We start from the raw sequence: 18865 nt of genomic DNA on the forward strand, positions 1-18865 counted from the left end.
CTAAATGTGAGATAAGAATCCATCGAAATCCTAGAGGAGAACACAGGAAGCCACATTTTTTACCTCAGCTGCAGCAACTTCTTGCTAGACACATCTCCAGAGGCAAGGGAAACAAGAGCAAAAATGAACTATTGGGACTGCATAAGGATAAAAAGCTTTTGCACAGGAAATAATCAACAAAACTAAGAGGCAACCCACAGAATGGGAGAAGGTATTCACAAATGATATATCAGATAAAGGGCTAGTATCCAAAATCTATAAAGAAATTATCACTCAACACCCAAGAAACAAAAACCCAATTAAGAAATGGGCAGAAGATATGAACAGATATTTTTCCAAAGAAGACATCCAGATGGCTAACAGACACAGGAAAAAATGGTCAATATCACCCGGCATCAGGGAAATGCAAATTAAAACCACCTGTCAGAAGACTAAAATTAACAACTCAGGAAACAACAGATGTTGGTGAGGATTCAGAGAAAGGGGAACCCTCTCACACTGTTGGTGGGAATGCAAATTGGTGCAGCCATTCTGGAAAACAGTATGGAGGCGCCTCAAAAAGTAAAAATAAAACTACCTCTCGACCCAGCAATTGCAACTACAAGGTATTTATCCAAAGGATACAAATATAGTGATTTGAAGGGGTACATGCACCCCAATGTTTAGAGCAGCAATGTCCACAATAACCAAACTATGGAAAGAGCCCACATGTCCATCAACAGATGAATGGATAAAGAAGATGTGGTACAAATACAATGGAATATTACTCAGTCATCAAAAAGAATGAAATCTTGCCATTTGCAATGATGTGGACAGAACTACAGGGTATTATGCTAAGCGAAATAGAGAAAGACAAATACTGTATGATATCACTCATATGTGGAATTTAAGAAACAAAACTGATCAACATAGGGGATGGGAAGGAAAAATAAAATAAGATAAAAACAGAGAGAAAGGCAAACCATAAGAGACTCTTAACTCTGGGAAACAAACTGAGGGTTGCTGGAGGGGAGGAGAGTGGGGGGATAGGATAATTGGGTGATAGGCATCAAAGAGCGCACTAGATGTAATGAGCACTGGGTGTTATATGCAACTGATGAATCATTAAATTCTACCCCTGAAACTAATAATACACTATATGATAATTGAATTTAAATAAAAACTTTTTTTAAAAACCTACTAATTGTACTTAAAGAGTCTGAATTTTATTGATAGGCAATGTGGAACTATTTACAGTTTTGGTATGGCATAGAACATGATTGTATTTGTGATTTGAAAAGCTAACTCCAGCAATAGTGCATAAAACACCCATTTATACATAGGCTACATATATCCATATATATAAGTATCTACAAATATAAAGACTAATACAGGTTGAAAGACATACCATGCAAATCATAAACATTCTTCAAGACAAAAGGATACTATCAGAGACAGAGATATTTAATAATGATCAAAGATCAATTTGTCAGGAAGATATAATAGTTTTATATGAATGTGAGGCTTACAACAGAAATTCAAAATATGTGAAGCAAACATTGACATAAATAGAAAGAAACAATTACCAAATCAAAATCAGAGATCTTAACACCTCTCTCTCAGTAAATAATAGAACAGGACAAAAAAAAAAAAAAATCAACACCACAGAAGATTTTCAAACATCATCCCAACTATACCTAACAAAAGCAGGGTACACATTCTTTACAAGTACTAAGAACATTTACTAAGTTATATTACATCCTTAACAAATTTAAATAATAAAGTATATTCTCTGACCATAATGGAATTAAACTAGAAATGAATAACAGAAATAAAACAGGAAAATCTCCAAATACATGGAAATTAAATAACAGACTTCTAAATAACCCCAGGGTCAAAAAGGAAATCAAGAAATTAGAAGATATTTTAAGCTAAATGAAAATGAATATACAATGTAACAAAATTTGTGGGATGCAGCTAAAGAGATGATTAAAGAAAATTTATAGCATTAAATGCTCATATTGGAAAAGAAAGTTCTCAAAACAACCATCTGTTTCCATCTTAAGAACCTAGAAAAAGATCAAAATAAACCCAAAGCAAGCAGAAGGTAGGAAACAGTAAAGGAGAAGAAATCAATGAAACTGAAAATAGAAAAACAGTAGAGAAAAATCAACAAAACAGAAAGCTTGTTATTTGAAAAGATCAGTAAAATTAATAAACTTCTATCAGGATTGCAAAGAAAAAAAAGAAAAGACACAAATCATCAATATTAGTAATGAAAGTAAGGGTAAACACTATAGACTCCATAGACATTTAAAAAATAACAGGGAATGCTACAAATAACTCCATGCACAGAGAGTTGACAACTTCAATGAAATGGACTAATTCCTTAAAAACCACAAACTACCAAAATCACCTAAGATTAAACAGGTAACCTGAATAGTTCCACAATAATGATAGACATTAGATTCATCATGGTTAAAGGATTAAAGGATGCCAAAAAAGAGTCTTTAAGTTTAGATGATTTCACCAGAAAATTCTACCAAATGTTTAAGGAAGAACTAACACTAATTCTACACTATCTCTTCCAGAAAACAGAAATGAAAGAAATGCTTCCCAACTCATTTTCTGAGGTCAGAAATAGCCTAATTCCAAAACCAGACAAAGACAATCAAAGAAAACTATAGGCTTCCCATGAACACTAAAATAAAAATCCTCAACAAAATATTAACAAATCAAATTCAACAATATAGGAAAAGAAAAATATACCACACCAACTGGGATTTATCCCAAGAATGCAAGGCTAGTTCAATACTTGAAAACCAATCAATGTACTACTACATACACCACATTAATATTCTAAAAAAGAAAAACCACATATCAGTACACACAGAAAAAGCATTTGACAAAATTCAACAGAGATTCATAATAAAACACTGTCAAAAAACTAAGAATAGAAGGGCACTTCTCGGGGCGCCTGGGTGGCACAGCGGTTAAGCGTCTGCCTTCGGCTCAGGGCATGATCCCAGCGTTATGGGATCGAGCCCCACATCAGGCTCCTCCACTATGAGCCTGCTTCTTCCTCTCCCACTCCCCCTGCTTGTGTTTCCTCTCTCGCTGGCTATCTCTATCTCTGTCAAATAAATAAATAAAATCTTTAAAAAAAAAAAAAAAAAGAAGGGCACTTCTACAAAAAAAATCCTATTATCAACATCATACTTAATGGTGAAACACTGAATGTTTTTCCCTTAAGATCAAAACATCAAAGATATACATGTTTACCACTCCTGTTCAAGATCATATTATAAGTCTGATCCAGTGCAGTTAGATAAAAATAAAAGAACTACAACTGTCCTTATTTGCAGACAAATGACTCTCTATGTAGAAAATTATAAGGAGTGTGCAAAAAACTCTTAGAACTAATAAATGATTTTATAGCAAGACTGCAGGATACAAGGTCAGTGCATAAAGCAATCATATTCCCATCTACCAGCAATGTACAACTGGAAAAATATTTTTAAATACATTTAAAATACCTTCAAGAAAGGAAATATTTAGGTACAAATATAATGTAACATGTACAGACCTGTACGCTGAAAACTACAAACTGCTAATTAAAGATTCAAGGAAGATCTATACAAATGGACAAATAGATACCATGTTCATGTTTTAGGAGACTCAACGTAAGTAACAACAGCAATTCAGTCCAACTTGATCTATAGATTTCACACAATTACTATCATAATTCTGGCAGGATTTTTGTAGATACAGACAAGCTGAAAATCTATATGATAAAGGAACTAGAATAGCTAAAAATTTTGAAAAAGAATAATAAAGCTGGAGGAATCACACTACCCAAACCTAAGACCAACTACAAAGCTATAGTAATCAGGACATCATTTATTGGTGAATTGATAATAGATCAAGAAAACAGAAATAGTCCAGAAACAGATCCACACAAATATGGCCAATTGATTTTTATAAATGTGTAAAAGCAACTCAACGGAAAAAAGGAATTTTTTCAACAAATGCTAATATCACCCTAGATCAATCCATAGTATTTAAATCTTAAATATCTCTCAAAATCATCCATTTTTTTCTCACCACCACCTCCCAGCCTAAGCTATAATCATCTCTCCTCTGGCTATTGTGATTGTCTGTCTACTCAACTGTTCTATCTTAATACACTGTTCTCAATATTGCTAAAGCAAATGAGCTTTTCAAAATGCAAACCAAGTCACTACTGAAATTCTTCAGAGCTTTCCATTCCTTAGTATAAATACAAAATTATCCTGATATGATTCAAAAGGCCATGAATTGCCACGCTCCTACTACCTAACTCTCTAGGCTCATTTTGCACCACTCTTCTTTTCACTCCATGTTGCACTCACCATACTCCTTCCTATCAAAGGACCTTTACACATAATATGTCCTCTACCTGATAAGCTCTTCCTTCCTTATCTGGATTTCAGTTCAAACTTTACTTTTTTAAAAAAAGGCTCTTCTGACCTAACTAGTTCAAATCCCTTTATTATAGGCCTCATAGCACTCCCTTTATTAGCACTTTCCTTAATTGCCTTTGTCACCATTTTAATATTACCTTTCAGTAACCGCTTATATTTAAGTGTGATATTTCATGACTGTAGTTCCACAAAAGCAGCATATGCATCCATTCGCTCCCAAATGTACCCCTAGAGTACAGCATAACAGAAACTCAACATATGTTTGCGAAATGGGCAAATATATTGTTCTATTTATTCCTTACAACTACCCCATTAGATATGTACAATTATTTCCCCTATTTCATAGATGGAAAACTGAGGCATCAAGAATTTAGTTAATTTGCTCTCAGTCATATAGCTAAGAAGTAAAGAGCTGGATAGCAATAGAAACATTACAATTTTAAAGACCAAAATATTGTGTTCCATTGCTGTCCAAATTTAACAAAACCCTAAACCAATCCTTATCTGCATAGGAGTGAATCTTTATAGTAAATATAATGCTTAGTATTCATTCATTCAACAAATACTTATAAAGTATCAGTCACTGTGCTAAGTAAGTACTAAAGTTACAAGGAAAACAGGACATGTGTTCTTAGCCCTTATGTGAGCATACCTTCATTCCGCTATTTATTCACTGAGGATCTACTATATACCACCTACTGTGCTAAGTAAGGGGGAGTCAAAGCGTGAATAAAGCTTTAAACAATTATACCAAAAAGAAATTAATTCCATTTGTGTTAAGTGCTATAAAGGAAAAGTTTAGCGTGACTATAGGCACAAGTCATACAGAGACCTAAACTAGATAAGAGAGGTTTATAGATAATATCAAGAGGTTACCTAAACTGAAATTCAAGCTGAGACTTAAAGTATAACAAAAAAATAAGTATGCATTATCAAATCTGAAAGCAATGTAAACATTATTCTTCGCAAGAGTTCGAGTAAAGCAATTCAATGGAGAAAGGATAAGCATTTGGAAATAATGATTCCTAAGAGATGGAAGAATCAAGAGTTGCAAAATCAGGTAGAGATGCAATAGGTTAAACCCAAAATCAAATATCTGTAATCATAAACTATTATATAAGGGCTGGCAAACTACGGCCTGCTGGATAAAATCAACCTACAGTCTCTTTTTGTAGGCCCTCAACCTAAGAATAATTTTTACATTTTTACAAGGTTGTTAAAAATAAAGGAGAAGAGGAGGACAAGAAGGGGGAGGGGAGGTGTGGAAATAGGAGGAGGAGGAGAAGAGAATTAGCATTCTGTATATTAACTACAAAGTCTAAAACATTTACTCTCCAGTCCTTCAAAAAAGTTTGCCGCCCATGCTCCACATGTTGTATTCAATTAAAACATAATTAAGCCTAGCCTAACAAGTTCATTAAACATGATTCTATCTGAACACTAAACATAGTTACTGAATATACAACATATATATCTTCCCCAAAATTATAGCTTTGTGTCTCAAAGGTATCAAAGGTATACCAAATTTACTATCAGTAAACCAGTAATATCACAGCATATTTGATCTTACTTAAATGTACTGTCAACACATGTTCAAATAATATAAACACCTTCACCAAGACAGTTTTCAAAATATATTAATTTGCTACAGATAAGAATGTGGCTTTACTAAAACATAAATGTATTTTTTTATATTTTAACTGAAAACACTAATATAAAACATCTATAGTGTGAGAGTCTCAGTAGATTCAACATTATCTTGAAAAGTAACTGCTCTATATTAATAAGAGAAATTATATACTTACCAAGATTTTTTTCAATTCTTCAAGTTCTACTTCTTTATTATTTTTAAGCTTAGTCATCTCTTCTAAAAGAAACAAAAGAATAAAAAAGTGTTAAAAATCAGATTAAAAGAACAGGAAAGAAGAGACAAGAAATAAGAATACCATCTTTTTAAAGGCAAAAAACCAAGAGATGGGTTAGTGAAACTAAAGCACCATAAAGCATAGAGGAAGTCCAAATGGAACTATGCAAAAATAATGTATAGATATTACTAATAATGTTTCTATAAAGTAGAATTCCACAACCAAATGAACTCAAGTTCATCAACCAAAATAAGCAATGGATCTATAAAAAATATATTTGGAATGAGGTCACATAGCACGTCCCTTTACCCTTACTTCATCACTGTCTAAATATCTGACCTCTTAATCTTCACTCTAAACTAAAAAGAAGTAGTCATCCACTTTTCTCAAGCTAATTCTGACATTGTGCTCTGGACCTCAATATTCCTACCTCCTCTGAGATTTTAGCTGCTATGTTACCAATATACATGGACTCTCTTACAGGAAACTTTAAATTCCTCCACCCCATCTAAACATCTATTTGAATACAAAACAATATCTGATTGACCTGTCTGCTCTTTCATAGTACCATCAAATTTCTTACTTTGTTTTGCAGACAAATTCCTGTTTGTTATCTACACATTTCTTTCTTGGCTCCATGCAAAATTAATCCCTACCTCATTACGTTAATTACACTTATTACATTAAAAAAAACTATGATCTCAAAGATCATCAATAACCGATTTGTGGTATAATTCTCAGTCCTCTTTATTTTGGAGCTTTCTGGCATTTGATGTTATTAATTACTCTCTACTTTTCTCCCTTTGATTTCCTGTCCTCTCAAACTCCTGCTATTTTCTTTGCTGACACCCTTTTTTTTCCCCTACCCTAAATAGTAACACTCTACAATACTTTTCTATCTTCTATTAATTCAGTATTAGGCTAATTAATTTTAAAATATTTCCAGCTCAAACCTCCTTTTTTCTTTCTTAGATTGTTTAACTGTCTACAAAGTTCCCAAATGATGTCTAGCTGTCACCTAAAATTTTATTGTATCTGAAACATTGTCCTTCCTTACTGTTACGGGTTCTTAACAATTGGAGATATAAGAGATTTGCTGGAACTACTCTGTACATTAAAAATAAACAAAAATTGTAATAATTGCCCATAGTTTTTAAGGAAAAAAATCAACAAAATATAAAATGCCACTATGGACTCTCAAAGAAAAACCTGTCACAAGCAAAGCTTATTTAACCACAACATTTCATTTTAGGTTTTTACCCAACTCTTTTTAGGGTTAATTTTTTCAAATTCAAGGATTGGTTAAAGATAGGACTAAGCATGTCTCCACATTCTCTCACCCCCAATCCCTTTATAAAAGACACAAAAAATATATGTATTTACGACATTAAAAAACCAGACTACATGAACAAACAAAAAGTTGAAGAATCCTGCAGGGAGAGGGGGGACCGACATTAATTCAATGAAGGCTATGTGAAACACCTAGACCATACCTCCCACCACACAAGCCCACCTCAAGTTTAATCAATGATTTAGGAATTGGAGCCAAAGGGATGCACCAGTGCCCCCAAACAACTCATAATCTCTAAGCAAGATAAACATCTCCTAAACCCAAAAGTTTAGCTACCTAGCCCACCTTTCCTCTCCATCTCCCCCTTCCCCACCCCACATAATCAGAAAAATCAGATTATAACATATGTGGGTGAAAAAAGATTTTCAAATATTTAGATGAATAATCAAGAACCAACAATTAGTGAAGAAAAGCAAAACCATAAAAGAGAGGCACCAAATTCAATTAAAAGAACTAAAATAAAATCCAAGAAGGAATTAACAAAGCAAACAGAAGCAGATACTTTGCTAAGTACAGTATATTCCAACAGGGTACAATATCCACGAAATAAATCACCTAGACCTCTTAGAAATTTAAAATTTGATAACTAAAACTTTAAAAACAGCAAAATTAACATAACTAAAGACTGAATTAGCAAGGGGAAGCCAAAAAATGTTTCCCCAAGTTCCCTCCCTAAAAAGAACTAAAAGGTAGAAAGTATAAAAGAGAAATTTTAAAATATAAAGGATAGATCCAGAATTTCTAAAATCCACATATCAGAACTTAGAATAATGACACTAGAAAAGAAAAAATAAGAGGAGAAAAATTTTCAGAGCTCAAGATAGACAAGATGTCCTCAGATTCATGAGCTCACCAAACGCTAGCATAAGTGTGATATGATTCCACTTTTTTAAAAGATATTCTCCCATGCCTCTACCACTCAAATAGCTTCCAAGCTAATTTCTCCACTTCTATTTTTTCCTATCAGCATTCCCCACCCACCATCAAATTTATTTGCCATACGGAAGTTGCAGCAATTCTTTAAAAACGTAAACCAGATCATGTCATCCCACTACTTAAAAATCTTTTAATGGTTTTCCTTCATGGTTAGAAAAAAATCAAAATTCCTTTCCTTACTCCTACCTGATTTTGTCCTTATCATCTCATACTCATTTCATTACCTTTTTCATATCACTTCTTACACTCAGTCACATAGGCTTTCATTCAGTCACTTGAATTAACCAAGCTCCTTCACAACTCAGACCATTTCTTTTTTTTATCTTTATTTTAATAATATTTTTTTATTATGTTAGTCACCATACAGTACATCCCTAGTTTTTGATGTAAAGTTCCATGATTCATTACTTGCGTATAACACCCAGTGCTCCATGCAACACGTGCCCTCCTTAATACCCATCACCAGCCTATCCCATTCCTCCACCCTCCTCCCCTCTGAAGCCCTCAGTTTGTTTCCCAGAGTCCATAGTCTCTCATGCTTCATTCCCCCTTCTGTTTACCCCCCCTTCCTTCTTCCCTTTCTTCTCCTACTGATCTTTCTACTTCTTATGTTCCATAAATGAGTGAAACTATATGATAATTGTCTTTCTCTACTCAGACCATTTCTATATGTGTTTCCTTCTGACTGAAAAGCTGTCTCCAACTCACATGCTTTACCTCACTAAATCTCACTTATTTATGAGGTCAGTTAAAGGTCATGCCTTATCACCAAATCTAAATTAGGCCCCATTATTTTCTTACATGGTTTCATTTTCATTGTCTTCATAGCACTTATTCTCATTTGTAATTAAATGTTATTTTATATGTCTCCCTAAGTAAAGCACAAATCTCATATCAGCACAAAGACCATGTCTGTTATGTTTCTACTTAAATATCCAAAACTAAACAAGGAATAAACATCTGAGTCTAAATTCAATAGTTATTATGTTATCTAATCATCAAATAAGAAAGCAATAGAAAACATTAGAGGGAAAATCTGTTACATAACAGAGTAAAAGCAAACATGGGTACAAATACAGAAAAATGACCACAGGAGTAAAACCTGTTTAGAGCAACATTAGACTAAATTGAAGAGAGGACACATATGAGGAAGCAAAGCAAACTGTACCAAGTCAAAAACTGAGAATAAATTGACAAAGACTTTGTGTCTACAGTTGGTTTTAATTTGCTTTGTCTGCACTACCTTACTCTTTAAATGAACGATAAAACATCGGGTGATATTTAAAGAGTTCAAACTCAAGCAGTGAGATGACTCCAATTTACAACACAGAAGAGTCAGATTTGTATTTTTAAAAGGAACACTCTAGCACCAACGCAGAGAATCAACAAGAGACAAGACTGGAAACAAAAATACTGATTCTCAAGCTACTACAATTAGTATTGGTCAGAGGTGTGTGGTCCAGACCTAATGTCAAGATAGAAGACGTAGAGCAGTCTTTATCTGTGCAGAAAAAAAGTGGTCTTAGTATGAGTCAATGACTGAGACTGCTGAGGGAACGATGGAGGCTGATGGAGGAATATTCTAACCAAGATGTAAGCTTAAGAATATACCATCAAGGAAGAACGCAAAGCATAATCAGGAAACAAAGCAATAAGAATACAGGCTATTGCAGCAAGAAAAAAGGTTATGAAAATAAGGCAAAGCTTCTGTTTGTATTCTATTAAATACAACAAGGGATGAACAAAGATGAAGACAAATGAGGGCGATCTGAAGCATGGTTTGTGCCAAATACAATTTGTGTCCATTATGTTACTCACATGCATCCCTCTGGTAGACTAAGTGAATGTGCTGGAATCTTAAAACCAGGAAAGAAGAAATAAGGGCTAGAGTTGTTCTAGGTCTGTGGAGATGAAGAAAAAGGGAATGATTCGAAAGATAAAATTACATTAGTTAGATTTTATGAGCTAGATATTAAAAGTTAGAAACAGCAGCACTGGATAACCAATTAGAAGTGAAAGATAAGGGAGAAAAAAGAGAAAAGAGTATCATCCAAGATTTTGATTTTGAGAACTACACTTTTAACAGAATAAGGAAATAAGCTAATGCTGAGCACTTACTTATGTTATTGTTAACACTGAGCTCCTACATGTAACGCTTTCCACATTCCACCATTCTCTACCACTACCCAAAGCCTCTTTATACCTTAAAGTCTACATTTAAAATCTACCTCTTCTATAAAGTCTTTTCCAATTCTGCAGTCCACACTGATACCTTTGGCTTCCTCTTGTCATCAGCATTAACACATCTCCATCAGTAACAAATCTGTGAGCATTCACCCCAAATACATAAATATGTATAAAATACAAATACATATTTATATATCATATAAAATTTTTAAAAATAAATACATGTATTGTGATATTCATTATAAAAACATATGAAAAGCATAAAATAAATAGAAGTTCCTCAGAAAGTTAAAAATAAAACTACCCTATGATCCAGCAATTGCACTACTGGGTATTTACCCCAAAGATACAGATGTAGTGAAAAGAAGGGCCACATGCACCCCCAATGTTCATAGCAGCAATGTCCACAATAGCAAACTGTGGAAGGAGCCGAGAAGCCCTTCAACAGACGAATGGATAAAGAAGATGTGGTCCATATATACAATAGAATATTACTCAGCCATCAGAAAGGATGAATACCCACCATTTGCATAGACATGGATGGAACTGGAGGGAATGATCCTAAGTCAAATAAGTCAAGCACAGAAAGGCAATTATCACATGGTTTCACTTCTATGTGGAACATAAGGAATAGCATGGAGGACATTAGGAGAAGGAAGGGAAATATGAAGTGGGGGGAATAGAGGGGGACACAAACCATGAGAGACTATGGACTATGAGAAACAAACTGAGGGTTCCTGAAGGGAGGGAAGTGGGGGGATGGGTTAGCTTGGTGATGGGTATTAAGGAGGGCACATATTGCATGGAGCACTGGGTGTTAAATGCAAGCAGTGAATCATGGAACACTACATCAAAAACTAATGATGTATTGTATGGTGACTTACATAACAATAAAATTTTTTTTTAAAAACTTCAAGGTATATAGATGCTGTTAATAAAGAGATATGCACATGCAGAAATATTTTTAAAAAAAGAAGTTCCAATATTTCCTTCCCTTAATACAATTCTTGCTCATCCCCTCATTTCGGAAACACCGTTCTAATTATTTTATGTGTTCAACATTTCTCCCACAATAATTAAAGATTTCTCAAGAGCGTGGTTTTTTACATCCTGTACATGTTCCCACAGCACCTAAGATAATGCTAAGAAACACACACAGAACTGCTTCACAGTTCTAGAAGTATTTTTTATCCAAACTTCTCTTAATATATTGCTCTGTTATGAGAAAAATCACCTTATGCATTTGATTTGTTAATCTGACAGTAAGAGCCACTTAATTTCAATATCAGAGTGAATTATTACAAATAAATATCCATTAAAGATATTTTAAGAACTAAAATTATTCCTTAATATACAACATTCAATTGAAGGAAGATTTAAAAATTAGATGAAAAATGCATTTACAACCATTCTAACATAAAATAATACCAAAGAAATTATTTATCATTGAATAGTACAATTTTGGACACTCAAAGCTTGGTCTAGTCAATAGTAGGAAATTAGGCATTACCAAAGGAAAAGCATAAGTTTCAAAAGTTCAACCAAACATCCTACACCAAGGCAAAAATTCTTGCAATTATTTTAATTATACAAGTATCCAAAGCTAATAATACAGCTTACAGAAGTTGTGTAGATAGTCTAGAAAAACACCTGCCAATTCATGCATTATTTTAATTTATAAAAATAAATCTTTTGGAGGCACCTGTGTGGCTCAGATGGTTAAGCATCTAACTCCTGATTTCAGCTCAGGTTATGATCTCAGGGTCATGGGATCAAGCCCTGTGTCAGGCTCCATGCTCAGGGGTAGTCTGCTTCAGACTACCTCTCCCTCTACTCCCTCCCCACTCTTGCACATGCTCGCTCACTCCCTCTCTCTAAAAATAAAATATAATAAATCTTTTAAAAATAATTCTTTTCTCCAAAATTAGAAAAAATGTTTTTCTATCTTTGTAATTCTCCACATCTGTACATATCTGTAAATATGAAACATAGGAGTTACTAGGATTAGCTAATTAGAAGGTCATAAATTCACAAAATAACTACAGAACTTCTCTCTCTTTTGGCCATGAAATCTGTTGAATATTAACAATACCATATGACTAAAATAGGATAGCATTTTCCTATAAATAGTTCATAATCCAAATCCAAAGTTCATAATGACAAATCAATAGAATTTCAAAATTCAATGAAAATATAACAGACATTTTTCACCAAGAATCATTAAGGCCTCTAAATCCTAAAATAAGAAAAACAGACTACAGACATCTCTTAGGCTCCTTACACTTCTAGGTATCTATGAACTACATAATGGAACTGAAGTCTTTAAGGTTTAAATTTTCTGTCTTTGAAAAGTCAAATTAAAAATTACAAAATAATCACTGATAAATGACAGAGGAGAAACTATATTTTATTCTGAAATAGTTTATGTTTTTATAATTGGTTAATATTATCATGTACATATTATTCTCTAAATCTTACCCAGTTCACTTGATTTCTTCTGAAGCTCCACGGTAAGTATTTTCAATTGATCGTCACTTTTTTCCAATCTTGTAAAATATATTAGTTTACAATGTAAAACATTCTTTTAATCAGAATTCATCTAGTAACTAAAATTGGTGCAATTTAACAATATATCTTGCAAAGATTCACTCATTCAATTATGAAATATTTTTTTGAGTACCTATCATGCCATATGGCATTACACTTCAAAATAAGATATTATTATTAATACATAGTTGTATATTAATTACATCTGCACAAAAACCTTAAAGTTTATGGTGACAATTTACCTCTTAGCTATTGATGATAATCAAATTAAAGCATCCTAGAACTTTGAAAGAGATTGAATATGTAACTATTATTACATTGAATTCTGCCTTAGGAACAATATAAATGTGAGAATTGTGCGATTCACTTACTTTCCCCAGCTTTCTGCTTCCTCATCTAAAAAACTGAGGTAATTGGAATAGATGATATTTAAGGTCACTTACAATTTCAAAATTTGAAATTGCTTAGATAGGTCAACCAAGAATATATAAGATGAGCTGAGCTTTTTAGGAAAGCTAGCTTTTCTTCCTCTACCATTCATAAGCAGTAGAGAAAAAACACTGGTCATGACTTCACAGAAAAGCTTGTTCCTCTCTTTCATCCTACCAGACTTAATTAACCCTAATGCTAATGGGACAAAAATAATCACTTAGGCCTCATAACACAGCTTAATAAATACAAATATAAAAAAGTGAAAACAGAGTAAGTTTTTAATTCAAGCTTTAGACAAATTGTTATTTAGATGAAATGCAAATGAATTTTTATAGATACATTCATTAATTCATTAATTTAATAAGAGTACTTGAGTACCTACTCTGATCCAGGCTAGTTACTAATTTTATATATCAGAAAGGTTACAGACCCCAGTAAAACAAACCCACACCCTAGGAAGTTATTTCTATGAAGCTAATAAGAATCCATAGTTTAATTAAATATGTCCTATCACTGCATCAGCACTTATGAGCTTGTCTATATAGATTGACTCTATGACAGAGTATGCATGGGAACTATCCTAGAGAATACCCACTACCTTTTTCCAGGATCCCCGCTTACCTAATATAAGTTTTTAAAATGTATTCCCACTTTTTACATTACAAAAGGGACTTGGAGGTCTCCTGGGTGGCTCAGTCGTTAAGCACCTGCCTTCAGTTCAGGTCATGATCTCAGGGTCCCAGGATCGAGCCCCACTTCGGGCTCCCTGCTCTGCAGGGAGTCTGCTTCTCCCTCTCCCTCTGTCCCTTTCCCCACTCAAGCTCACTCTCTCTCTCTCAAATAAATAAATAAAATCTTTTTAAAAAGAGGGAGACTTGGTTACAGATGTTAAGGAAGTCAGTTGACAATGAAGAGAAAATACATTGAATATTGCAGATAAGTTGTTTTTATTCAGCTAAATAAAAAATATTTTTACCTTTGCTGTTCTGTTGTCAATAATTCTTTCAGGTTGCAGATAGAAGTTTTAAGTTCAGTAACCACAAATGAATGAGCAGCTTTAGCTTTATTAAATTCTTCCATTTGAGCTTCTTTTTCTGCAGTGAGCTGATATATTTTTTTTGTTGCTACCTGTAAATCTTCCTCTAAAGCCTTCTGAGTACTCTAAATGAAATAAAGTACAAAACAAATGCTATAATCCAAGGCCCTTAAGAAAAAAAAAAAACCTGAACTTATCTGCTTCTGGAATTTGCTGCCTCTCCCTCCCTCCTGATTCTATCATCCCCCCACACACCCACACCTTGGTCAATCTGGAATGCCCATTTAATACTCCTATTTCAATTCACCATTCTCCCAAAGTCAGCCTATAGTCCCAACCTCCCAATGGAGTCTTCCTTGCCCGTAGTGTTCTTTCAATTTTTAGAACTACTGTATCAATTTTTGCCTGAATCACTGTTGGTACTTATAGCACGATCTTGTATTTTTAGTTATTCTTTTGAGTGTTTTTATTCAATGTTTTTAATTAAACTATAAGCATTTTGTAGACTGGGATTTTATCCTCTCTATTTGAAGTTCTGGGCCCTTGTACATAGTACTAGCTTTCAATAAATATCTGTTGATTCATAGTGTGATGCTTATCACACACTAATCGGTTTTTTATATCATACCACACTTCTTTGCAAAGACATTTTAATATCTTCTAGTTCTGATGTCAAATGATCCTGCTTCTCATTTGATTCTTTTAAGTTTTCATTCTGTAATTCTAAAAAAGAGAGTTGTGGATTGGTAGTATGTAATAAAAAATACATACCAAGAAAGCAAATTATTTGTTACAATTACTTTTTTTCCTCCATGAGATACTCTAAAGTGAAGTATAATTATGCAAATATAGATGCACTGATACTGGCCATCATCTACTTTTATTGACTTTTCAAGATTATTATCTCCCAAGCACTCAATGGTGAACATATGAAGATTTTTGGTATTACATTTTTAATAATAGCTAAACATTGAAAACAACCTAAATATTCAACAGGAGATAAATTACAATGGTACATACACACAATGGCATATCATGTAGCCACTATAAATGATGATAGACTTTATTAATTTGGACTATATAGTCACAAAACTCACATAATAAAAAGGGCAAGTTGAAATGGTATTTATATAAATAGTACATGTGAAAGGAAACAATACACACAAAAATATTACAAGTAATTTATCTTCTAATGGTGAAACTATTCTGTATTTCATTTTCATCATTGCCCATTTTGAGTTTCAATTTTCTAAAATATTACACTTGGGGCACCTGGGTGGTGTAGCCGGTTAGGCATCCAACTCTTGATTTTGGCTTAGGTCATAATCTCAGGCTTGTGAGATCAAGCCCGGTGTTGGACTCCAAGCTCAGCAGAGCCTGTTTGAGATTCTCTCTCCTTCTCCCTTTGCCCCTCCTGCTCATTTTCTCTCTCTCCCTCTCTCTTTCTCAAATAAATAAATCTCTAAGTAAATAATTAAAATAAAATACTATATTCATGTGCTGAAATATTATTTAAAAAAGCTTTTGACTCTATAGGTAATGTTTACTAAGTGTTAGGTACTAGTCTGTGTGCTTTATGTGTATGTGTGCATTCACTTTTAAGCCTCATAAAAACAATAGGACAAAAAAAGAAGTTCATGCTCTCTGCCCTGGATTCAAATTATTCTATGTCCTCTTACTAGTTACCTAAGCTTGGGCATGATACTTAACCAGTCTGTCTCCACTTTTTTCAACTGGAAAAAGAGAATAATGATAGTTATTCATATCTTGAAGGAGTGCTGTTAGGATTAAACAAAATAATGCAACTTAAAATGTTTAACAAAAATGTGTAGCATATAGTCAATAAATGTTAAAGATTATTATGGCAATGATAATGGTGGTGTATACTAGAAATTGGACCTTAAAATTCATGGTATTTACAATGCAACTGGGCAAGCAGACAAATAATCAATGATAAGTGCTGATGGGCACTCACTCGGAAATTCTGGAAATATATAGAGAGGGGGCACCCAAGCCAAAAGGATCAATAGAAGTCAGAGATAAGGGGAGACAGACATAGATAGGGAAAACTCAAGGGAGGCTTCCAGAAACTGTCAGCTCAGTTCAAACATTTGAAAGCCAGGAGGAATTAACAAGAGTAAGTGGGAGTTGTTGGGGAAAAAAGTGTATCATAGACAGGTGAAAGAGCACGTACAAAAACAAAAATGGAAGAGACAAGATGACACATTCTGGGGTCTAAAGGAAATTGATTTCAATAGCATGAAACTTAAAGTATGAGGGAGGAATCAAAGCAGATATGATTGGAAAGATAATAAGGGCAAGATCATAACAGGACTTATATGACTTGCTCAAAGGTTTATAAGGTTTATAAGTCATAAAGACCATGCAAAATGATGAAGGATGTTAGGCAACAAAATTATGTTTCAGGTTTATATTTTTAAAAGTTCCATTCTGAAAATCTGTGTAGAAATGAAAGGGTTAGTGGTCCACCTCTGCTGTCAAATGCTCTACCACTAGAACTATACCCCCAGTGGTCCACCTCTGAAAACAAAATGGTAAAAGCATATCTGGAGAGAAGAAAATGATAACCAAAAACTGTGGTGTCCACTATGATACTATTTCTCATAGTCTGGTAATAAATGTCTCCTCTGAGAAATCATAATCACAAACTAGACCTTAGGCATGTGTGAGAACTGAATGTATGCTGCTTGAATGTTCTAAAAAGCTCCAAGCCAAAACTTAATTTGAAGTGTCTCTAAGTTCACCCAGGATCCCAGAGCTGCTAATGCAAATTTTCTCTGGAAAAATGTACTTCCAATCAAAGTGTTAAAGAAGTTCCACAGATGAAGTTACAAGACCTCACAATCACAAGAGGAAACAAAGCACCATGAGCAAAGTCAGCAGAATAAATGAAAGGTGGACTTGGATCTGCAAAGATTTCAGATGCTAGAATTACTGGTTGTGGATTTTAAAAAAGTATTATATCATTCTTTAAAAACAAAAGAAGGAAGATATCCATAAACTAAATAAAACTTCTAGGAATGACATAATGAGGCTGTGGTAAGGCATTAAAACACTCCCATCAAAGTGGTGTCAGATAAAATCAAATAGGGAGTTGTGTCCTTCATCTCCAACCAGTAGTGAGTGCCCCAACCCCAGCAGCAGCAGTAGAAATTATATGGGGAGTCTGGATGTCTACCTCCATCCAGTAATAATAATAAGGTACTCCTCTCACTCCCCACTGAGGTAGTATCACAGGAGGCCTAGTCAAGAGCAACAAATTCCACCAAACCCACAATAATGAGGGCATCACTACATGGTGTCATTGGGACCACAGAGGGAGACAGAACTCCCAACTCAAACAGTACTGACAAGAACACCATCGCCATTCAGGTATCAACCAAGGCCAACTAGGAAACCTGGCTTTGACCTCCAGCTAGCAGAAACAAGGCAGCAACCCCACTTCCTCAGACAAAGATGTGTAAAAGGAAGCCAGCTAAAACAAAAGAAATAAGATCTAGAGTCTCATTACATCTTACAAAACCATCAGGATTTCAATAACAATATCTCATCATAAGAACTAGGACAATCTCAAACTGAATGAAAAGACCATTAATAGATGCCAACACCGAGAGAGAGCAATTATCTGACAAAGATCTTAAAGCAATCATTATATAAATGCTTCAATGAACAATTATAAACACACTTGAAACAAAAGAAAAAAACAGAAAGCCTTAGCAAGAAACAGAAAGTCTCATTAAAGATGTAAAAACCAACCAAATGAAAATTTTAGAACTAAAAAAAAAAATCAAAATAAGAACCTCAGCATCTGGGCTAGTGACAAAATGGAGGGGCCAGAAGAAAGAATAACTGAACTAAAAGATAGAAAAATAGAAATTAGCCAACTGAACAACAGAGAGAAAACAGACTGAAAAGTTAACAGACTTCTGGTTTCCAGTTCCACATTTAAAGGAGCTGGGAAGTGCCACTCACCTTAAGGACAAGTAAAAAGCTGAACTTAAAAATCAACAACTCTTCTTAAATCCACAAAAGCAGCAAGATCACAGGG

The 18865-nt window shown here is 34.0% G+C and overlaps 1 protein-coding gene across 2 annotated transcripts in view; it reads right to left on the minus strand.

Moving 5' to 3' along the window:
- Positions 1–18865, minus strand: part of SYCP1 (synaptonemal complex protein 1) — a 121406-nt gene that overhangs the window by 64770 nt on the left and 37771 nt on the right. For both annotated transcript variants that reach the window (XM_008697742.1, XM_008697741.1), the window contains exons 12-15: positions 15425–15519; positions 14737–14921; positions 13260–13327; positions 6248–6309 (exon numbers count right to left, since the gene is read on the minus strand). In XM_008697742.1, coding sequence (XP_008695964.1) covers positions 6248–6309; positions 13260–13327; positions 14737–14921; positions 15425–15519 — 410 coding nt within the window. The remainder of the gene's footprint in view (positions 1–6247; positions 6310–13259; positions 13328–14736; positions 14922–15424; positions 15520–18865) is intronic.

The sequence above is a fragment of the Ursus maritimus genome, unplaced genomic scaffold (assembly GCF_017311325.1).
Source record: "Ursus maritimus isolate PB19 unplaced genomic scaffold, ASM1731132v1 scaffold_12, whole genome shotgun sequence".
Classification (NCBI taxonomy): domain Eukaryota; kingdom Metazoa; phylum Chordata; class Mammalia; order Carnivora; family Ursidae; genus Ursus; species Ursus maritimus.